This window comes from Coregonus lavaretus (assembly GCF_964263955.1).
Source record: "Coregonus lavaretus genome assembly, chromosome: 2".
In the NCBI taxonomy this organism is placed as follows: Eukaryota; Metazoa; Chordata; class Actinopteri; order Salmoniformes; family Salmonidae; genus Coregonus; species Coregonus lavaretus.
The window spans coordinates 75014821-75040133 of record NC_139989.1 but is presented as its reverse complement, the minus strand read 5'-3'; the positions used below and the strand labels follow the sequence as shown (position 1 = coordinate 75040133).

Genomic DNA, 25313 nt, shown 5'->3' with positions numbered 1-25313 from the left:
TGGGGGTCAGAGAGAGATGGAGAACTGATAACAGACAATTTAAAGACGTGTGTAGTTAACTGAGTCACCTGGTTCAGCAGTTGATGATTATCTTCCACAAGAGTCCGAATCAACTGGTCATGCTGTCCTAGCAACGTTCCTTGAGCCTGGATAGCTTGTTGGAAGCTGTCTTTGTTTGCCCCGTGCTGTTTCTCTGTTGGGTCCATGGCCAGATCGTTCTGTTAGGCTATGGTTCAACCCAGCACTCAGAGAAACAAACACGACAAAGGGAGTGGAAGAAACAAAAATATTTAATAAAAGTTAAAATTGTCTTAGTCCAAAAACAACTGAAGTAAAGGAACAGAGTGGGCTAGTCGGCTCCGGAGGAAGGAGAGGCTGAGGCAGGCAGGCAGGCAGGCAGGCAGGCAGGCAGGCAGGCAGACCGACAGGCAGGAAGGCAGGCAGGTTGGGAGGTATGTCCGAAACTAAAGACAAAACAAACGACAGGTTAAGGTGAGTGGAGAGCCAGGCTGAAGACAAAGACAAAATAACTTTACTGGTGAGCCAAGTTACCGCTCTGGTAAGAACAACGATCTGGCGCCGGTGGAGAGCCATGCCCAGGAATAAGTAGTGCAGGTTGATGAGAGAATAGGATGCAGCTGCGTAGGCAGGAATCACTGGAAACAACCCGCAGCTGCACAGGAGAGGCAGATCCTGAGCACGCCCCCTGATCCACTCCAGACACACCCACATAAAGGGGACAAACACACATACAGATACAACAGAAAAAGAGGGGACAAAACAAGGAGGAAGGGAAACAGAAAAGGGAGAGACAAGCTGCCCACATAACATCACATATGCATCGTTTTTCAAAACATAGTGAACCTGGAGAAAAAAGCGAACCCCACATTCTAACTAAATGTTGTTTATTAGCACTCAAATCTATCCAATGAATTTTCGGCACAATTTGGTGAAAGCCCCAAAGCGTTCAGAAAGCCTCTGTTTCCCACCACTAGTGGACACCCCCATGAGTGTCTTTCAGAACCCCTCCTAAAACCACCTGTTTCGTTTTGGTTGTTGTTAGTGACTCTTTGTTAGTTCCTTCTTCTGTTTGAGAGACAATGTTTTATTTCTTGTTGAGGAATGTAGCAATGTTCATGTGATTAAATTAAATCACCTGACTGTTTGGATATGTCTGTTAGTAAATGTTTTATTTCTAAGAGATCATGAGTAAAAGAGAACAATTTACATTCTAGAATGAGTTGTCACTGTGTTCACCACAACCAACATGCTGCATCTCTGTTTAGGGGTCAGTGGTCTCAAATGAGTCTCTCTGGAGAGAGAGAGGAGGGGGTCCCTGCCTCTAAAATGAGTCTTTCTGGGGAGAGAGAGGAGGGGGGCCCTGCCTCCAAAATGTGTCTCTCTGGGGAGAGAGAGGAGGGGGGCCCTGCCTCTAAAATGCGTCTCTCTGGGGAACATGACACCAAAGCCAAGAGGTGAGATGACAATTTTATAAAGAATTTATTAATTTTATTTACAAAATAAATAGCTATCTTAAGATGAATGCACTTACTGTAAATCGCTCTGGATTAGAGTATCTGCTAAATCAGGAGTTCTCAATCCGGGGTCAGTGGAGGTACTGCAGGGGTTCTGCAGCACCCTGACTGGACTCGTTGCAATGGAAGACATTTGAACTCTGTTTATTAAGTTTTATTATTAACTCTGCTCATAGAACTCTGTTTATTAAGTTTTACACACACACAGACAAGACAAAGCAATATAAAGAATATACTCAACTAGACAAAAATACAAATAATACATATAAAAAAATAAAAAAATAAAAAATAACTTTAAAGATACCATACTTTAGACAAGTTAAACACACCAGGACGAAGGCTACAAAAGGTTAAAGGGCAATCTATAGTATAGGGACAGAGCAAACACCTCACCATTGTTCCTGTAAACAGTTAAGGGATGGGGTGGAGAAATGCAACCACTCACAGACAGTCAAGGCCACAGACCAATCATCCACTGGACCAAAAATAAAAAGTTGAATATTGATAATTTTATGTAGGCGTGAACAGAATTTAAAAAATAAAAATAACTGGGAAAAACAAGCTCACACCTTAGTCTCTGCCCGGGCGAGATGAACAAGGCATCCTCAATGGAAGACATTTGATAGAATTTTCACACCACACGACCACTTTGCCTACTCTTCATTATTGCCTAATATAATGGAATGCATATATTTTTTAACCAATTCTGATGGTTGTTACAAGCGGAATTTTGACAATATTACCATTATACCAACACACTCTTCACACTCGTTTAACAACTCTAAATAGCTTTGACATTGTAGGCATCAAGTCCCTTGTCAATAATGTTGCCTACAACGTTGCATACAATGTTCATTTTCATCTAACACATATTTCGCCCTAGATGCCTTCAATTGCCCAATTTATTGCTAAATGGCATATTATTATTATTATTATTTATAGCCATGCCCAACTGACTTGCTGCATTATTCTATAGTATTATCAAGACACCTGCTGTTAACTCTTAACTGGTTAGGACAGCTCATGAGGTGTCCTATATATCTGCCGACTAGGTGGGACTAGAGACTTCATGCATAGCTTTAATTTATACCCATAAGTGTAAAATGTCTTAATTCTCAGCACTTATATGACACATTTTCTACTCTGAGACGCTTTTTGGAAATGGGCCCAGATCTCAAAATATTGTTATAAAATAACTTTGAATGTTTCTTTTACATATAAAAATAAATAAATGAATATTACTAATGTAAGCCAGTGTAAAGACTGGGTTATGTATGCACTCACTAACTGTAAGTCGCTCTGGATAAGAGCGTCTGCTAAGTGATTAAAATGTAAATGTAAATGTATTGTGTGGCTCTGCTCATGTCCGCGTTCTGGAACTGTCCGCGTCCAAGTACGGTTTGGCGCCAAGCATATTGTCCAGTTACGCGCTGAGTGGACTGAGGTGATGTTGGGGAATAACGACGGAGTTTGTTACAGTGTTGAGACACCGAAATTTATTTTTCAATTTGCTTTTTTGCGTAATGGTCAGTGACAGTATGAGTGTAGCCAGATCCTTTTCACTCGCTATCCTTGTTTCATCTTGTGGTTCACCGGATTCGTCATCATCCTCGAGGGACAGACGAACGACCTGCTAGCTAGCCAAGCTAGTCGGTACAGCTAGCTAAGCTAGCTACTCTACCAGCAGCATCCTAGTTATCCTAGCTACCACTACATCATCACCGGCTGCCTGCATTTCTTGTGGACCGATGGAGCTCCCGGGTTGTTTCTTCCACCTGTTAAATACCGTGGAGGGCTTCTCCCTCTCTCGTTGACGGATATTGGCCTCTGTCCGGTTCTCCTCTCTTCACTAGATGGACGGTAACTTTAGTGTTTAACCCCTCTGTGTCCAATGACTGAACTTCTGAATATTATTTTCGGGGCGCCTCAAGTGACATTTTTTACAACGTTTATTTCTGATAAAATTAGTTCATTGCATCCGCCATGGAGCCAAGTTCCATAATATTACCTTCTGTCCCTGGTTATGAAGTAATCGCCAAAAAACAGGCCTTATTTTAGGTCATTTTTCACCCTACCAGCTCCTATTAGTTCTATTGAGCTCTGTGGCACCGCCTATTCATTAACAAGGTTACAGCTACTTGGTGAGCGTTAACCCTGTAGGTTTACCTCAGGTAACTTATTATTAACAAGGTTACGGCTACTTAGTGAGCGTTAACCCTGTAGGTTTACCTCAGGTAACTTATTATTAACAAGGTTACGGCTACTTGGTGAACGCGCACACTGTTCACCAGAGTACATGTTGTGGTGAGCCACAGTCTAAGAGGCGATGGCTGAAGGATAGCCATCAAACATTAAACATTTTCTGGTCATGGTTAACCATATTAGTTTTAAGAAAAAGTGTACCATCTAAGCAAAACGCATGTCCCTGTCCTCTTTTTCAAGATGTGGCCGATTTAAACAGCCAGAATACATTTTTTAATTAAGAAATAAAAATTGTTTTGATGACTTGTTGTTTCTAAATGGCTGCTGGGTAATTTGATATGCAACGAAATCTTTGTTCGTAGGCATCAAATAGAGCGAATGCTGCGCTGGTTCACTGAGTTGCAAACCAAATGGGTATAATGGGGTGATTGTTGTCTAATCGGGTGGTCTAGCTAATGGATTTGTAGATCTGATGCAGTTGCTACCTCAGATTATGAGCCTAGCAAGTGTCATATAGCTCAGTTGGTACAGCATGGCGCTTGCAACGCCAGGGTTGTGGGTTCGTTTCCCACGGGGGGCCAGTATGAAAATGTATGCACTCACTAACTGTAAGTCGCTCTGGATAAGAGCGTCTGCTAAATATGTTAAATGTAAATGTAAAAAATGTCATGAATTAGTTATGTAGTACCCACATATGGCCAAAGGGAGGTGCAAGAGAGCTATAAACCCATACTGTTTTTTGCCATAAAACCCTAAACCTAACAATCAATCAAATGTATTTATAAAGCCATTTTTACACCAGCAGATGTCACAAAGTGCTATACAGAAAATCTTACCCTACTTATAACATATTTTAGCCGTAACCCTAACCCCTAATTCTAGGGTAGGGTAGCCTAGAACACTTTTAGAAACTATTTTAGTAATAATATTATCTTAGTAAATACAATTATAGTATTAAATAGTGTTTTGATTATTTTGTTGTTATTTTATTATATGTATAATAGCAAGACAGAACACTTGATAAATAAGACACATTTGTTTTATTTTTCAAATGTGGTTTGAATTGGGTGACCTAGTAACCTCTGTGTCAAAGTCCAGCAATTGGCGTGGGGCAGGTTTGAGACTGATCTAATACACTTCATTTCTCAGCTGCCTCACCAATGTCTGTACGTGAATTAATAACTTTTAATAGCTAAATATTTCCAATAGATGGCAGCATAAGACCACGAAGCATCAATTATAGGCTACAAGCAGCAATATGATTGACATAAAATAGCATGCAACCAAATACTATATGTCCCATGATTTTCTGAAATGGTCACTCATTACTGAAGTTAGCTATATATCTCGTATTAGGCCTGTGATGCTTTTGGAAGAGCAATTAAATAGTGACTATAGCAGGTGTTGAACCCCTGGTAAATAATCACTAGCCAGATGCTCCAACCTCAACCCTAGTATACATGCATTTTTAAATATCTAATATTGCAATTAAACAACCTCGGAATAGATAAGGCAAGAGTGCGTCTTCCAGCCCACCAATGAATTACATCATGCAACCCTCCCGGTTAGCAAATGTACCTCAACATGCCCCCCGCTTGTGCTAGAAGGCAGAGTGCTCGCTGCTGGTTGATGAATCTGACAATGAATGTACTAGGAAAATACGTTTTTCTCGACCAGAGGTGACTAAATTAATGTTCAGGCTTATTGATAATCGTTATAGTAATCAAGTATCATTTAAACATGAGCATAAAACAGGTAATAATAAACATGAATCATCATTATATTATTTCACAGTAATCTGTTAAATGCTTTTTCAGTCGTTCCTCTTGCGTTAGCAGTGTGGAAAGGGACAGTAAAAAGCGTGTGCAGGAGTTTTCCTGTGAGGGGGAGTGGTGGTGTATCCAGGGAGAAAACTAACCTAACCTTCTGAAATGTCATTTGTGGTCTTATGCTACCATCTATTGGAATTATTTAGCAACTGCAGTAGTACTGAATAAAGTATAGCCTTACTAAAGTAGTAATTACTCCTAATTTTTTAATATGACATTTTCTAGTTAATTCTACCACTTACAACCATAACATAACCATGTATAGCATAACAAACAATGAAACTGACATAAACCAAAAACACCATACATTTAGTTAACTATATATATTTAAAAAACTATTTATTTAGATGGGTGACATTATCTGCCAAAGTAACACCACTGTAGATAAAGAAGAGCTCTCCAGTAATTGTACTAAAACTTTCAAAGGCCATTTTCTCAAAATTGAGGTCACAAGTTTATCATCTTTCAAAGCATAATTACTTTCCCATTGTTCCTCAACTGTAGTGTATGATATACCTTTTTCTAGCTGAGTCTCTACTTTTATCCAATGTAAAAAAACACAATTTCAAATTTTGCTAAATAAGTTCGAATCGAGCCGGTCGGCCACATTTGACTGTGTAAAACCTAGCAGTACTACTTATTTCTCAGAGAGTGAGGCAGATATATTATTACTGTGTAAAACCTAGCAGTACTACTTATTTCTCTGTGAGTGAGGTAGATATATATTATTACTGTGTAAAACCTAGCAGTACTACTTATTTCTCTGAGAGTGAGGCAGATATATTATTACTGTGTAAACCTAGCAGTACTACTTATTTCTCTGAGAGTTAGGCAGATATATATTATTACTGTGTAAAAACCTAGCAGTACTACTTATTTCTCTGAGAGTTAGGCAGATATATATTATTACTGTTTAAATCCTAGCAGTACTACTTATTTCTCTGAGAGTGAGGCAGATATAGCATTTTGCAAAAAAACATGATTATTTGTCTCTCTGAAATGAAACCATCAAGTGATAGATTTTAAACAAATACATGTCTGTCGTTGAACAATCCCATACCATGATTAGCTACTGAAAACACACACCAATATCTTTCATAATTTCTTCAAATAATAAAAGCTAATTTATGAACATTTCTGAAAATGGATATATAGCATTTTGGAATGAAACTCTTCTTATGTTTCCCCATCTGAACTCAGAGTAGATGAGAGATGTAATATTTGTCTCTGTTGTGTTGAAGTCCAATCAAGCAGGAGAGACCAGCCTCCCCTGTACCCAGCTGTGTGTCCATGAAGAGTGACTGGTCTATGCATCAACCTATAGAGTTTAGAGAGGGAGACTTTTCTACTGAACAAAGGTAAGAAGAACTCATGGGTCATGGTCAGTGAGTTAAACAACACTGTCTCTAGTCATTTCTCCTCTCTGTGACACTCTGGCTCTAGGACTTGTATATGTGAGCCAGGGTGTATCTCATTTGGTGGTGTTGGGGATGGGTGAGTTTCATTTTGTTTGTATGTGTGGTGATTGGTTAATGACTCCCAATCGGAGGTAACGAGTGTCAGCTGTCGGCTCGTTATCTCTGATTGGGAGCCATATATATTCTGTGTGTTTTCTCCTTTGTTTGGTGGGTTATTGTTCCTGTTCCAGTGTTTCCGTGTTGCTGTTAGTCTGTATCAGTATTTGAACTTCACGTATCGTCATTTGTTGTTTTTCGTGGTTGCTTTAATTTAATAAAGTCATCATGTTCACTCCACGCGCTGCGTATTGGTCCGCTCCTTCAGACGATCGTGACAGAATAACCCACCGCAAAAGGACCAAGCAGCGCGTCCAGGAGCAAAGGGTCTGGACATGGGAGGAACTGTTGGACGGTAAAGGGTCCTGGACTTGGGAGGAGATCCTGGACGGTATGGATCGCCGACCATGGAGCGAGACGGTGGAGAGGCGACGACGAGAGGAGCAACGGCGGCAGCAGGTTTTTCGTCGGAAGGACGAGAGGCAACCCCAAGAAATTTTTGGGGGGGGGCACATGGCTTGGGCAGCTGGGCAGCAGGAGGCTGCCACAGGGAGAAAAGGAGAGAAGGCTAACGGAGTACGGGAGCCATTGGCGAGTGGAAGGAGGGAAGTTGTTGTGGCACGGCATGAGAGACTGAAGTGTGTTACCAGTCCGGTCCGGCCCGTTCCTGATCCGCAGTTAAGGCCATTGGTGTGTGTTCCCGGTATGGACCGGCCTGTTCCTACTCCACGCACCAGGTCCACGATGTGCGTCGCCAGCCGGCCAGAGTCTGCCGTCTGCCCTAGGGCGTCTGAACTGCCCGTCTGCCAAGCGCTGCATAAGCCGCCCGTCTGTACTGAGCCTGCAAAGCCGTCCGTCTGCCATGAGCCTTCAGAGCCGTCCGCCAGATCGGAGCCGCTAGAGCCTTCCGCCAGACAGGAGCCGCTAGAGCCTTCCGCCAGACAGAATCATACACCTGCTATGGAATCAGCAGGAGCCGACGCAGCCCATACTAGACTGGAAGCTCAGGTTCGGGACCAGAAAGAGCAGCTCCTGCAGATGGGAGCCGCCCTGCTGGAGGTGATGACTGCTATCCGAGGCTGGTGTCCGCCTCCACCGCCAGCCTCCCAGCCAGCACCATCAGCCAGCCATGAGCAGCCAGATCTGTCAACCAGCCATGAGCAGCCAGATCCGTCAGCCAGCCATGAGCAGCCAGATCCGTCAGCCAGCCATGAGCAGCCAGATCCGTCAGCCAGCCATGAGCAGCCAGACCCGTCAGCCAGCCATGAGCAGCCAGATCTGTCAGCCAGCCATGAGCAGCCAGATCCGTCAGCCAGCCATGAGCAGCCAGATCCGTCAGCCAGCCATGAGCAGCCAGATCCGTCAGCCAGCCATGAGCAGCCAGATCCGTCAGCCAGCCATGAGCAGCCAGATCCGTCAGCCAGCCATGAGCAGCCAGATCCGTCAGCCAGCCATGAGCAGCCAGATCCGTCAGCCAGCCATGAGCAGCCAGATTCGTCAGCCAGCCATGAGCAGCCAGACCCGTCAGCCAGCCATGAACAGCCAGATCCGTCAGCCAGCCAGGATCCGCCAGAGCCGTCCAGACAGGATCAGCCAGAGCCTTCCGCCAGACAGGATCAGCCAGAGCCTTCCGCCAGACAGGATCAGCCAGAGCCTTCCGCCAGACAGGATCAGCCAGAGCCTTCCGCCAGACAGGATCAGCCAGAGCCTTCCGCCAGACAGGATCAGCCAGAGCCTTCCGCCAGACAGGATCAGCCAGAGCCTTCCGCCAGTCGTGATCAGCCAGAGCCTTCCGCCAGCCGGGATCCACCAGAGCCGTCCAGCCGGGATCCGCCAGAGCCGTCCAGCCGGGATCCGCCAGAGCCGTCCAGCCGGGATCCGCCAGAGCCGTCCAGCCGGGATCCGCCAGAGCCGTCCAGCCGGGATCCGCCAGAGCCGTCCAGCCGGGATCCGCCAGAGCCGTCCAGCCGGGATCCGCCAGAGCCGTCCAGCCGAGATCCGCCAGAGCCGTCCAGCCGGGATCCGCCAGAGCCGTCCAGCCGTGATCCGCCAGAGCCGTCCAGCCGGGATCCGCCAGAGCCGTCCAGCCGGGATCCGCCAGAGCCGTCCAGCCGGGATCCGCCAGAGCCGCCCAGCCGGGATCCGCCAGAGCCGCCCAGCCGGGATCCGCCAGAGCCGCCCAGCCGGGATCCGCCAGAGCCGCCCAGCCGGGATCCGCCAGAGCCGCCCAGCCGGGATCCGCCAGAGCCGCCCAGCCGGGATCCGCCAGAGCCGCCCAGCCGGGATCCGCCAGAGCCGCCCAGCCGGGATCCGCCAGAGCCGCCCAGCCGGGATCCGCCAGAGCCGTCCAGCCTGGATCCGCCAGAGCCGTCCAGCCGGGATCCGCCAGAGCCGTCCCGCCAGGATCCGCCAGAGCCAGCCAGCCAGGATCCGCCATCTAGTCAGGTGCTGCCCCTTAGTCCGGTGCTGCCCCTTAGTCAGGTACTGTCCCTTAGCCCGGTGCTGCCCCGTAGTCCGGTGCTGCCCCTTAGTCCGGTGCTGCCCCTTGTCCCGGTGCTGCCCCTTGTCCCGGTGCTGCCCCTTATCCCGGTGCTGCCCCTTATCCCGGTGCTGCCCCTTAGGCCGATGCTGCCCCTTAGTCCGGTGTTGCCCCTTAGTCCAGGTGGGGTTAGTTGGAGGGTGGTCATTGGGAGGAGGCTACCGAAGCAGGTTGTGACTGTGGTGGGGTGGGGATCACGACCGGGGCCAGAGCCGCCACCATGGACAGACGCCCACCCAGACCCTCCCCTAGTCCTGATGTTGGTGCGCCCGGAGTTCGCACCTTTAGGGGGGGGTACTGTGACACTCTGGCTCTAGGACTTGTATATGTGAGCCAGGGTGTATCTCATTTGGTGGTGTTGGGGATGGGTGAGTTTCATTTTGTTTGTATGTGTGGTGATTGGTTAATGACTCCCAATCAGAGGTAACGAGTGTCAGCTGTCGGCTCGTTATCTCTGATTGGGAGCCATATATATTCTGTGTGTTTTCTCCTTTGTTTGGTGGGTTATTGTTCCTGTTCCAGTGTTTCCGTGTTGCTGTTAGTCTGTATCAGTATTTGAACTTCACGTATCGTCATTTGTTGTTTTTCGTGGTTGCTTTAATTTAATAAAGTCATCATGTTCACTCCACGCGCTGCGTATTGGTCCGCTCCTTCAGACGATCGTGACACTCTCCCATTTTACCATTTATTTTTGTTGTTTTCATAATCCATAGGCTAATCCTTTTTTCCATTTTCATAGTCCTTAAACAATATTAAACCAACACAACATTCCCTCCCTGTGTGTGTGTGTGTGAGTGAGTGTGAGTGAGTGTGAGTGAGTGTGAGTGAGTGAGTGAGTGAGTGAGTGAGTGAGTGAGTGAGTGAGTGAGTGAGTGTGTGTGTGTGTGTGTGTGTGTGTGTGTGTGTGTGTGTGTGTGTGTGTGTGTGTGTGTGTGTGTGTGTGCACTCCCTGGATGAGGAGATCTAATCTGATGTTTTGTCCACAGAAACCAACAGGAGAGATCAGAGTCAGAGATTCTCAGTGGTCAGTCTTCCCAGATTCATCAAACAGACCTGGCCTCCATATTCAGTGTATGTGGTCATGTTATGTACATTTGTTTTTGTTTACCTTAAGTAAAGTTGTTCTGTCAATCGTTCATTAATGTGTTAATGAGAAAGCATTTAGTCTCTTGCATAACTTATTTACTTGATTTATTTCAGTTGCTTGAAGAGAATATTATGACATTTGTGAAGAACGAGCTGAAGATGTTCAAGAGGATTCTTAGTCCAGAACTCCCAGAAGGCTTTGAGAGTCAGAAGCAGGATAAGGAAGTGGTGGATGCTGAAGAGGAGAAGCAGGAGAGCAGTGCCAGAGAGGGGGCTCTGAAGATCACACTGCACGTCCTGAGGAAAATGAATCAGAAGGAGCTTGCTGACACACTGGAGAAAAGTAAGAGCTGTCTGCCTCATGTTGAATGCTGTTTTAGAACATTTAAAAGCTGTAGCTAAAGTACAGCTAAAGTAGCTGTGTAACTCAATGATATTGTAGCAGCCTTAACACAACACCTAGTGACCTCATCAAACTTTATAACAAGTCCCACAATACTGTAGGCATTAAAACAGATGTAATATGAATATCCTCTGTGTTATTTCTAGATTCAGATGAGCTTGCTGTGATTTGCCAACGTGAACTCAAATCTAATCTAAAGAAGAAGTTTCAATGTGTATTTGAGGGGATCGCTAAACAAGGAAACCCAACACTTCTCAATAAGATCTACACAGAGCTCTACATCACAGAGGGTGGAACAGGAGAGGTCAATAATGAACATGAGCTGAGACAGATTGAGACAACAACCAGGAAACAAGAAAGACCAGAGACTGCAATCAAATGTAACGACATCTTCAAACACTTAACTGGACAAGACAAACTTATCAGAACTGTGCTGACAAAGGGAGTTGCTGGCATTGGAAAAACAGTCTCTGTGCAGAAGTTCATTCTAGACTGGGCTGAAGGAATGGCAAATCAGGATGTCCAATTTGTATTTTCATTCCCTTTTCGGGAGCTGAATTTGATGAAAGGGGACAATCACACTTTCATTGAACTTCTCAATCACTTCTCAATGGAAACCAAAGAATCAAGAATCTCCAACTACGACAAGTACAAAGTTCTGTTCATCTTTGATGGTCTGGATGAGTGCCGACTGCCCCTAGACTTCCAGAAGAACAAGATCTGTTGTGACGTCACAGAGTCAACCTCAGTGGATGTTCTGCTGACAAATCTCATCAAGGGAAATCTGCTTCCCTCTGCTCTCCACTGGATAACTACCCGACCTGCAGCAGCCAATAAGATCCCTTCAGGGTGTGTTGACCAGGTGACAGAGGTACGAGGGTTCAATGACCCACAGAAGGAAGAGTACTTCAGGAAGAGATTCAGTGATGAGGACCTGGCCAGCAGAATCATCTCACACATAAAGACATCAAGGAGCCTCCACATCATGTGCCATATTCCAGTCTTCTGTTGGATTTCTGCAATAGTCCTTGAACACATGCTGAAACACAAGAGAGAAGAGATGCCAAAGACCCTGACTGAGATGTACTCACACCTTGTGGTGTTTCATACCAAACAGAAGAATGAAAAGTATCTTGGGAAAGAAGAGACAGGTCCACACTGGAATAAAGAGAGCATTCTGTCACTGGGAAAACTGGCTTTTCAACAGCTTGTGAATGGCAATCTAATTTTCTATGAAGAAGACCTTAGCAAGGCTGGCATTGATGTCAATGAAGCCTCAGTGTACTCAGGATTGTGCACACAGCTCTTTAAAGAGGAATGTTTGCTGAACCAGGACAAGGTGTACTGCTTCGTGCATCTGAGCATTCAGGAGTTTCTGGCTGCTGTATATGTGTTCCTCTCATTCATCAACAACAATGAGAATCTAATGGCCAAACCTCGATCAACGTCCAGCAACTTTTCTGTGAGGATCAGACACAAGCGTAAAGTTACCTTCTACAAGAGTGCTGTGGATAAAGCCTTACAAAGTGAGACAGGAAACCTGGACCTGTTCCTCCGATTCCTTCTGGGCCTCTCACTGGAGTCCAATCAGAAGCACTTACGAGGTCTACTGAAAAAGACAAGAAGCAGCTCACAGAGCCATGAAGAAACAGTCAAGTACATCAAGGAGAAGATCAGGGAGAATCCCTCTCCAGAGAGGTGCATCAATCTGTTCCACTGTCTGAATGAACTGAATGACCATTCTCTAGTGGAGGAGATCCAACGATACCTGAGATCAGGAAGTCTCTCAGAAGAAGAACTGTCACCTGCACAGTGGTCAGCTCTGGTCTTTGTGTTGCTGACTTCAGAAAAGGAGCTGGATGTGTTTGACCTGAAGAAATACTCCAGATCAGAGGAAGGTCTTCTGAGGCTGCTGCCAGTGGTCAAAGCCTCCAGAGCTGCTCTGTGAGTACATAAAATCATCAGAAAGAAATATTAAGTTTAGAGTAAAATATGTATTATAATATGTATATAATATTCTATTAAAAAACATATTGAATAAATGCATTGATTTTCACATTAGTATAACAATATGACCATACAATTCTAGGAGACTGAAGATGAATCTATATGTTGTTTAAGAGAATAAACCAAATGCATCTGCCATTGTCCTTCTACACTACTGGTGTTAAATTAACTGTGTTTGTGAAATCATGATGATCTCTCTGTCAGGCTGTCAGGCTGTGGAGTCACAGAGGAAGGCTGTGCTTCTCTGGTCTCAGCTCTGAAGTCAAACCCCTCACACCTGAGAGAGCTGGATCTGAGTAACAATGACCTGAAGGATTCAGGAGTGAAGCTGCTCTCTGCTGGACTGGGGAATCCCCACTGTAAACTGGAGACTCTGAGGTCAGTATTCCTGTAGTTGGTCAACAAGTGATAACTGTTCACCAGATCCACATGTGTTTACCAGGCACACATAGTCCACACCATATGTGTTAAGACAGTGAAGCTTACAGTTTTAAATTTGGTTCTATGCTCCAGCATTTTGGATTTGAGATAGAATGTTTCATATTAGGCAACAGTACAGAATGTCACCTTTTATTTGAGAGTATTTTCATACATATCTGTGTTACTGTTTAGAAATGAAAGCACTTTATGTATCTAGTTCTCCCATTTGAAAAAGTCTTAATAATTTGGACATATTCACTTATATTGTATTAAAGTAGTCATAAATTTAGTATTTGGTCCCATATTCCTTACCTGCAGTGATTACATCAAGCTTGTGATTCTACAAACTTGTTGAATGCATTTGCAGTTTGTCTTGGTTGTGTTTTAGATGATGTTTTTCTTAATAGAAACTGAATGGTGAATAATGTCCTGTCATTTTGGAGTCACTTCACTTGTATTGTCAGTAAGAATAGAATATGTTTCTGAACACTTCTACATTCATGTGGATGCTACCATGATTATGAATCATCATGAATGAATCGTGAATGATGATGAATTAGAAAGTTACAGAGGAACAAGGATCATTCCCCCTCTGTTATTGGTAATGGTGAGAGGTTAGCATGTTTTGTTGTAGCCTCTGTAACTTTCTCACTCATTATTATTCATGATTCATTCATGATTTTTATTAATCATGGAATCATCAGGATTCATTTAGTAGTGTTTAGAAACATGTTATCTACTCACTTAGACAGAAAATTACTCCAGTCATCATCCACCATTCAGTTACTATTGGACAAAACATAACCCAAAACACAACCAAAACAAACTGCAAATGCAACCAACGAGTTTGGGACCAAATACTAAACTTTTGACTACTTTAATACACTATAAGTGAATTGGTCAGAATACTTATGACTTCTTCAAACAGGGGGACTAGATACATAAAGGGCTTTTATTTTTCTAAATGGTGAAACAGACTTGTATGAAAATACCCTCAAATAAAAGGTGACATTATATACTGTCACCTCATATGAAACATTTGATCTAAAATCCAAAATGCTGGAGTACAGAGCCACATTTAAAATGTTATCTTCACTGTCAAAATAGATATGGTGTGGACTGTATACTCAATACAATCTAAATCTGATACCTCACTGTCTGTCTTTTGACTGATACTGCTTTTTAAACTGCTCTGGTCAGTCTACTCAAATATTTGTACTATACATGTTTCTCTCTACAAGCAATATAATGATAGTTCCTAATAATGATACATTCATTCATGAATAGATATGGCAGGTTTCAGGACACTGATGTATCTGCAAATGTTGAAAAAATATACTGCCACTATTTTGACCACCAAAGAATAGCAGTGTGGTTTTAATATGATTTGACTCTTTGCAGGCTGTCAGGCTGTCTAGTCACAGAGGAAGGCTGTGCTTCTCTGGTCTCAGCTCTGAAGTCAAACCCCTCACACCTGAGAGAGCTGGATCTGAGCTACAATCACCCAGGAGACTCAGGAGTCAGACTGCTCTCTGCTGGACTGGAGGATCCACACTGCAGACTGGAGAAACTCAAGTATGTAGAGGGTTTATGTCAATGTTCATATCAGACATGTTGGAGTTATCAGGCTAGTTAAGACAAACATTCTGACCACCACTTGGACTAAGTTATATAAAGACTGTGTGTGTGTGTTTGTGTGTGTGTGTGTGTGTGTGTGTGTGTGTGTGTGTGTGTGTCCAGTGTATGTGTGTGTGTGTGTGTGTGTGTGTGTGTGTGTCCATCCAGTGTTTATGTGTGCACGTGTATCAGTGTATATCACACACACATACACTGGACACACTGGACACACATGCAAGCGCACACAATGAACACACACACAAACACACTGGAAACACACACACACTGGACAAACACACACTGGACACATACACACATACACACAAAGGACACATACACACACACACTGGTCACACACACACACACACACACACATACTGGACACACACACAAACACACACACAAAGTGGCCCCACACACACACACAAAGGAAACACATACACACTGGACAAACACACTGGGCACACACACACACACAAACTGGAAACACACACACAAACTCACACGGACACACACACACTCACACTGGACACACACACACACACACACACACACACTGGACACACACACGCATACTGGAAACACACACTGGGCACACACACACACACACAAACTGAACACACACACTGGACACACACACACTGGACACAAACTGGACACACACACACACACTGGACACACACACTGGGCACACACACACACACACAAACTGAACACACACACTGGACACACACACACTGGACACAAACTGGACACACACACACACTCACACGGACACACACACACACATTCACACTGGACACACACATACACACACAAACACTGGACACATACACACACAAACACACACACACACTGGAAACACACTCACACTGGACACACACACACACAAACGCACGCACACACACTGGACACACACACACTGGACACACACGCACTGGACACACACACACACTGGACACACACACACTGAAAACACACACACACTGGACACACACACACACTGGACACACACACACACACACACTGGAAACACACACACTGGAAACACACACACTGGACAAACACACACTCAGGACAAAAACACACACACACAAACACACACAAACTCACACTGGACACATACACACTGGAAACACACACACTGTAAACACACACTCAGGACAAAAACACACACACACAAACACACACTGGATCACACACACACACACACTCACACTGGAGACACACACACACACTGAACACACACATACTGGACACACACACACTGGACACACACACACACACACACACACTCACACTGGACACACACACACTGGACACACACACACATACACTGGACACACACACACACTGGACACACACACACTGGACACACACACACATACACTGGACACACACACACTGGACACACGCACACACACACTGGACACACACACACACACTGGACACACACGCACTCTGGACACACGATCACACACACACTGGAAACACACACACACTGGCCCCACACACACACTCACACTGGACAAATACACACACAAAAAGGACACATACACAAAAAGGACACACACAGGACACAAACACTGGACACACACACACACACACACACTTGCACAAAGTTATATGCTGACTGTGTGTGTGTGTGTGTGTGTGTGTGTGTGTGTGTGTGTGTGTGTGTGTGTGTGTGTGTGTGTGTGAGTTCAGGTGTATCCCTCAATGACTGTCTGTTCTTCTGCTTACCGCTACAGTGTGGAACATGGTGGAGAGAACACAATGAAACCTGGACTTAGAAAATGTGAGTGTTGACTGCTGTGAAGAATATGACTAAGAATACGTCTTAATTCAAGTGAAGTCAAAGTCAAAGACCACCATCATTACTTACTTGGTCATATTAAATATCAGCTGTAGTTCTACAGAAGCACAAATCAGGGACACCAACGTTTACAAAGAGTTGCTTTGACAATGTGTGTGTGTGTGTGACGTGTTTGTGTTACTTTAGAAATGTGTGTGTGTGTGTCCAGTGTGTGTGTGTGTGTGTGTGTGTGTGTGTGTGTGTGTGTGTGTGTGTGTGTGTGTAATTAATGGGAATAAGTGTGTTTTATATTACCATACAGTATAACATATGATCATTCAACAAGTCTCAAGTTACCTTAACTTCTCCGTTTGATACCTAGAAACATCTACATTAAATGAATTAGTGAAAAGTGAGTTAACATTCTAATGTGAATGATGATGATTTCTAATATTGTGTCTGGTTTCATCCATCAGATGTCTGTGATCTCACACTGGACCCAAACACAGTAAACAGATTCCTCTCTCTGTCTGAGGAGAACAGAAAGGTGACATGGAGGAGAGAGAAGCAGCCGTATCCTGATCACCCAGAGAGATTTGAGTTCTGGGAACAGGTGCTGTGTAGAGAGGGTCTGACTGGGCGCTGTTACTGGGAGGTAGAGTGGAGTGGGAGAGAGGCTGGTATAGGAGTGACATATAAAGGAATCAGCAGGGGAGGATGGGGTAGTGGGCTTGGATACAATGACAAGTCCTGGAGTCTGATCTGCTCTGACAACAGTTACTCTGCCTGGCACAATAATAAGTCCACTACCATAGACGTCCCCTCCTCCAGCCCCCACAGAGTAGGAGTGTATCTGGACTGGCCAGCCGGCACTCTGTCCTTCTACAGAGTCTCCTCTGACACACTGACCCACCTGAACACATTCCACTCCACATTCACTGAGCCCCTCTATCCAGGGTTTAGGGTTTGGGACTCAGTGTCCCTATGTTAAATACACACTGGACACACACACACTGGACACACACACACACACATACACTGGACACACACACACACTGGTGACACAAACACACACTGACACACTGGACACACACACACACACTGACACACTGACCCACCTGAACACATTCCACTCCACATTCACTGGGCCCCTCTATCCAGGGTTTGGGGTTTATGTTCCTCAGTGTCCCTGTAAATAATAACCATGGTAACACTGACACACACACACTGGACACACACACACACACACACACTGGGAACACACACACACACAAACACATTAAACACACACACACACACACACACACTGTACACACACACACACACACACACTGGACACACACACACTGTACACACACACTGGACACACACAAACACACACACACACATACTGGACACAAACAAACACATACACACACACACTGGACAAACACAAACACTGGACACACTCACACTGGACATACACACACAGACACACACACTGGACACACACACACTGGACAAACACAAACACTGGACACACTCACACTGGACATACACACACACACACACACACTGGACACACACACACTGGACAAACACAAACACTGGACACACTCACACTGGACATACACACACACACACACACTGGACACACACACACTGTACACACACACACAAACTGAACACACACACTGAACACACACACACACTGGACACACACACACTGGACACACACACACACTGGACACACACACACACTGGACACACACACACTGTACACACACACACAAACTGAACACACACACTGAACACACACACACACTGGACACACACACACTGAACACACACACACACTGGACACACACACACAAACACACTAGACACACACACACACACACACTGGACACACACACTAGACACACACACACTGGACACACACACACTGGACACACACACACACACACACACACACTGGACACAGACACACTGTACACACACACACACACACTGAACACACACACTGAACACACACACACACTGGACACACACACACACTGGGGACACACACACACTGGACACACAAACACACACACACACTGGACACACACACACTGGAAACACTCACACTGGACACACACACAAACACACTGGACACACACACACACACATGACACACACACACAAATACACTGGACACACACACACACACTAGACACACACACACACACAATTGACAAACACACACACACTAGACACACACACACACACACACACACTGGACACACACACTAGACACACACACACTGGACACACACACACTGGACAAACGGACACACAAACACACACACACACACACACACACACACACACACACACACACACACACACACACACACTGGACAACCACACACACTGGACACACTCACACTGGACATACACATACACACACACTGGACACACACACACTGTACACAAAAACACACACACTGAACACACATACTGGACACACACACACAAACTGTACAAATACACACACACACACACTGAACACACACACTGGACACACACACACTGGACACACACTGGACACACAAACACACACACACACTGGACACACACACACTGGACACACTCACACTGGACACACACACACACACACCCACACACACACAAACACATGACACACACACACAAATACACTGGACACACACACTGGACACACACACACTAGACACACACACACACTGGACACACGCAAACACACACACACACTGGACACACACACACACACACACACACACACACACACACTGGACAACACACACACTGGACCCACACAAACACATACACACACTATGGACACACCCACACACACACACACACTGGACAAACACACACACTGTACACAAACACACACACACTGAACACACACACTGGACACACACACACAGTGTACAAATACACACACACACACACTGAATACACACACTGGACACACACACTGGACACACACACACACTGAACACACACACTGGACACACACACACACTGGACACACACACACACTGTACAAATACACACACACACACACTGAATACACACACTGGACACACACACACACTGGACACACACACACACACACACACATATACACTGGACGCACTCACACACTAGACACACACACACACACACACACACACACACACACACACACACACACACTGGATACACACACACACACACTGGACACACACACACATTGGACACACACACACACACACACACACACACACACACTGGACACACACAAACACACACACACAAATACACACACACATACACACTGGACAAATACACACACTGGATACACTCACACTGGACATACAGACACACACACACACACACTGGACACACTCACACTGTACACACACACACACACACACTGGACACACAAACATTGGACACACACACACTGAACACACACACTGGACACACACACACACACAAACACACACACACACACACTGGACACACACACACTAGACACACTCACACTGGACACACACACACTGGACACACACACACACTGGACACACACACTGGACACACACAAACACACACTCACACACATACACACACACACACACACACTGGACACACTCACACTGTACACACACACATTGGACACACACACATTGGACACACACACATTGGACACACACACACACAAACACTGGACACACACACATTGGACACACACACACACACTGGACACACTCACACACTGGAAACACACACACACTGGACACACACACACACTGGACACACACACACACACACACACACACTGGACAAACACACACAAACACACACTGGACACACACACACTGGACACACTCACACTGGACACACACACACACACACACCGGACACACACACACACACATACACTGGACACACACACACACACACACACACACACACACACTGGACACACACAAACACACACACACTGGACAAACACACAAACACACACACTGGACAAACGCACACACTGGACACACACACACTGGACACACTCACACTGGACACACACACACACCGGACACACACACACACACACATACACTGGACACACACACACACACACACACACACACACTGGACACACACACACACACACACACTGGACAAACACACACTGGACACACACACTGGACACACACTGGACACACACACACACTGGACACACACACACACTGGACACACGCACACTGGACACACACACACACACTGGACACACACACACTGGACACACACACACTGGACACACACACTGGACACACACTGGACACACACACGCAGGACAAACACACACACACACCAGACACACACACACACACTAGACACACACACACACTGCACACACACACACACACACACACACACACACACACACTGGACACACACACACTGGAGACATTTCCATGTGTTGTATTTTGATGAAAGGAAATCCCATATAGCCTACTGGACAGGACTTTGCTATGGCATCTTCTGTTTGGGTGTCTCAGGTCAGGTCTGAGCCATTATCAGAATGTGTCTCTGTCTATTTCCAGCCCTGCCATTTCTACCTGTCCTGATCTAGTGTTTCACCCCTGACCTCCTCACACCGTCTCACTGTCCATGTCTGCTTTTAGCTCCCACCTCTACTTCACTGTGTTATAATGGACCTTATGCTTGTTATGTCACCTCTGGAACCAGTTATCAAACATACTGACCTTTCTGACCCTATCCCATGGCCCTACTTTCTAGAAATGAACATTTAAATTCCTCTATGAGTTTTGTTTTGTGTCCATTTACTTATGTATTTGTTGTATATTTGGGTTGTGCTGCAGAGCATCATGGGGGTTTGTATGTGTTGAGATGATCACGTTCCAGATAAATGGTTGAACTGATTCCTGTCTCCTGTCTCATCATTATTGAATTGTTATACAGACGTGGTTATGAAACCCACGAGACATAACAAAAGATTGGTGATGAGTTAGTCTGAATCTACAGGAACTATTCTGTCTGGAAGAAGTGGGTTTTTACAACTTTTTAAAACTGTTATTTTCTGTGGTCCAGTCTAGGCTAATGTTAGCACAGTGTATTGCTAGCAGAGGCAAGTGCATAGTCGAGCTAGCTAAGAAAGAGAGTTAACCAGTGGTGTAAAGTACTTAAGTAAAAATACTTTAAAGTACTACTTAAGTAGTTTTTGGGGGTATCTGTACTTTACTTTTCTTTTTATATTTTTGACTACTTTTACTTTTACTTCACTACATTCCTAAAGAAGAAAATCGTCTGGTTTGCTTTATGTAAGGAATTTGAAATGATTTATACTTGTACTTTAACTTTTGATACTTAAGTATATTTTAGCAATTACATTTACTTTTTATACGAAAGTATATTTAAAACCAAATACTTTTAGACTTTTACTCAAGTAGTATTTTACTGGGTGACTTTCACTTTTAGTTGAGTCATTTTCTGTTAAGGTATCTTTACTTTTACTTAAGTATGACAATTTGGTACTTTTTCCACCACTGGAGTTAACATCGTCATGGACGACAGAAAAGGACTCGAGACGGACATCGGAGTGGGAAAACAACGTGATTAAAAAGGAGGAATATACAGTGATTAAAGGAAAGGACATTTATTCAACTGTGAAGACAAACCTTTTAATTAAATCTGCTAAAGGAGCGAACTTAGGAGGAAACTTCAGTGAGTGAAGTGAATGAAGATCACGTGACTGAGGAAAATATTGCTGTGGACAATACTGAAGTGAGTGACAATCAGGAGCTTATTGAGAAATGAACAATTATTGGAATTGTTGGAAACATTGGACAGTTTGATAAAAGTATTGAGCAGTGGAGCTCATATACAGAACAGTTTGAATATTTTGTTCTTGTAAATGACATGGATGAGGACAACATTGTGCCTACATGTTTTAGTGTAATGGGGCCAAAGACATTTAATTTACTAGGCAGCCTGCTACAGCCAGTCAGAACAGGTAATAAGACGTATGGGGATATTGTGGAGATACTTAAAGGACATTTTTCACCAGAACCACTAGTTACTGCTGAAAGGTTCAGGTTCCACAGGAGACATCAGGAAGAGGGAGAATCAGTAACAATGTTTGCTGATGCATTAAAGAAACTACCAGAACACTGAGTTTAATGCTGTTCTAAATGACATCATTAGAGACAGACTAGTATGTGGGCTACGGAGTGAAGCTACACAAAAGAGACTGTTGACTGAAAGTCATCTGACCTTGGCAAAGGACATTGAAATCAGTGTGTCCATGGAACTAGCCGCTAAAGAGGCTCACCAGTTGAGTTCATCAGGAACTTAGTGGGTTCATCTAACAATCCTAATCACCAGCTGATACATTGTAATCACCTTACACCTAGAAAACATAATTTAATGAAAATCTTAACCTCTCTGTGTGATCTATGTAATCAAGGTGCCTTGGACTCCTTTAATCATATGTACTGGGAGTGACCAGGGGACATTGTTTTGGAAAGTGATACCCTCTGTCTTATCTGCTGTAGTGGATATCATCATACTTTGTTCCCCAAAACTGTTATCACCTAATGATAATTCACCACTATCATTACAGAAAAGACGTTTAATGTTGTCAGGTTTGACAGCAGCTAAAAATATGTTGTCAACCACCACGCCTCATTGGATCAGCACTTTTATAGATACAGTTGAAGTCGGAAGTTTACATACACCTTAGCCAAATACATTTAAACTCAGTTTATAACAATTCCTGACATTTAATCCTAGTAGAAATTCCCTGTCTTAGGTCAGTTAGGATCACCACTTTATTTTAAGAATGTGAAATGTCAGAATAATAGTAGAGAGAATGATTTATTTCAGCTTTTATTTCTTTCATCACATTCCCAGTGGGTCAGAAGTTTACATACACTCAATTAGTATTTGGTAGCATTGCCTTTAAATTGTTTAACTTGGGTCAAATGTTTCGGGTAGCCTTCCACAAGCTTCCCACAATAAATTGGGTGAATTTTGGCCCATTCCTCCTGACAGAGCTGGTGTAACTGAGTCAGGTTTGTAGGCCTCCTTGCTCGCACACGCTTTTTCAGTTCTGCCCACACATTTTCTATAGGATTGAGGTCAGGGCTTTGTGATGGCCACTCCAATACCTTGACTTTGTTTTCCTTAAGCCATTTTGCCACAACTTTGGAAGTATGCTTGGGGTCATTGTCCATTTGGAAGACCCATTTGCGACCAAGCTTTAACTTCCTGACTGATGTCTTGAGATGTTGCTTCAATATATCCGCATAATTTTCCTTCCTCTTGATGCCATCTATTTTGTGAAGTGCATCAGTCCCTCCTGCAGCAAAGCACCCCCACAGCATGATGCTGCCACCCCTGTTCTTCACGGTTGGGATGGTGTTCTTCGGCTTGCAAGCGTTCCCCTTTTTCCTCCAAACATAACGATGGTCATTATGGCCAAACAGTTCTATTTTGTTTCATCAGACTAGAGGACATTTCTCCAAAAAGTACGATCTTTGTCCCCATGTGCAGTTGCAAACCGTAGTCTGGCTTTTTTATGGAGGTTTTGGAGCAGTGGCTTCTCCTTGCTGAGCGGCCTTTCAGGTTATGTCGATATAGGACTCATTTTACTGTGGATATAGATACTTTTGTACCTGTTTACTCCAGCATCTTCTCAAGGTCCTTTGCTGTTGTTCTGGGATTGATTTGCACTTATCGCACCAAAGTACGTTCATCTCTAGGAGACAGAACGCGTCTCCTTTCTGAGCGGTATGACGGCTGCGTGGTCCCATGGTGTTTATACTTGCGCACTATTGTTTGTACAGATGAACGTGGTACCTTCAGGCGTTTGGAAATTGCTCCCAAGGATGAACCAGACTTGTGGTCTACAATTATTTTTCTGAGGTCTTGGCTGATTATTTGTTTTGATTTCCCCATGATGTCAAACAAAGAGGCACTGAGTTTGAAGGTAGGCCTTGAAATACATCCACAGGGACACCTCCAATTGACTCAAATTATGTAAATTAGCCTATCAGAAGCTTCTAAAGCCATGACATAATTTTCTGGAATTTTCCAAGCTGTTTAAAGGCACAGTCAACTTAGTGTATGTAAACTTCTGACCCACTGGAATTGTGATGCAGTGAATTATAAGTGATATAATCTGTCTTTAAACAATGACTTGTGTCATAAACAAAGTATATGTCCTAACCGACTTGCCAAAACTATAGTTCATTAACAAGAATGTGGAGTGGTTGAAAAATGAGTTTAAATGACTCCAACCTAAGTGTATATAAACTTCTGACTTCAACGGTAGATATATATTTATATAT

At 44.3% G+C, this 25313-nt stretch overlaps 2 protein-coding genes across 2 annotated transcripts in view; both read left to right on the top strand.

Moving 5' to 3' along the window:
* Window positions 1-25313, top strand: part of LOC311141240 (NLR family CARD domain-containing protein 3-like) — a 230725-nt gene that overhangs the window by 7365 nt on the left and 198047 nt on the right. The window contains exons 2-6 of the mRNA XM_084176503.1: window positions 6808-6924; window positions 10606-10690; window positions 10820-11048; window positions 11255-13052; window positions 13320-13493. Coding sequence (XP_084032629.1) covers window positions 6808-6924; window positions 10606-10690; window positions 10820-11048; window positions 11255-13052; window positions 13320-13493 — 2403 coding nt within the window. The remainder of the gene's footprint in view (window positions 1-6807; window positions 6925-10605; window positions 10691-10819; window positions 11049-11254; window positions 13053-13319; window positions 13494-25313) is intronic.
* On the top strand, window positions 16922-17962 carry LOC311142090 (stonustoxin subunit beta-like). Its single transcript, XM_084177672.1, has 2 exons — window positions 16922-16950; window positions 17424-17962. The coding sequence occupies exons 1-2, from the start codon at window positions 16929-16931 to the stop codon at window positions 17936-17938; spliced, it is 537 nt and encodes a 178-aa protein (XP_084033798.1). The 5' UTR covers window positions 16922-16928; the 3' UTR covers window positions 17939-17962.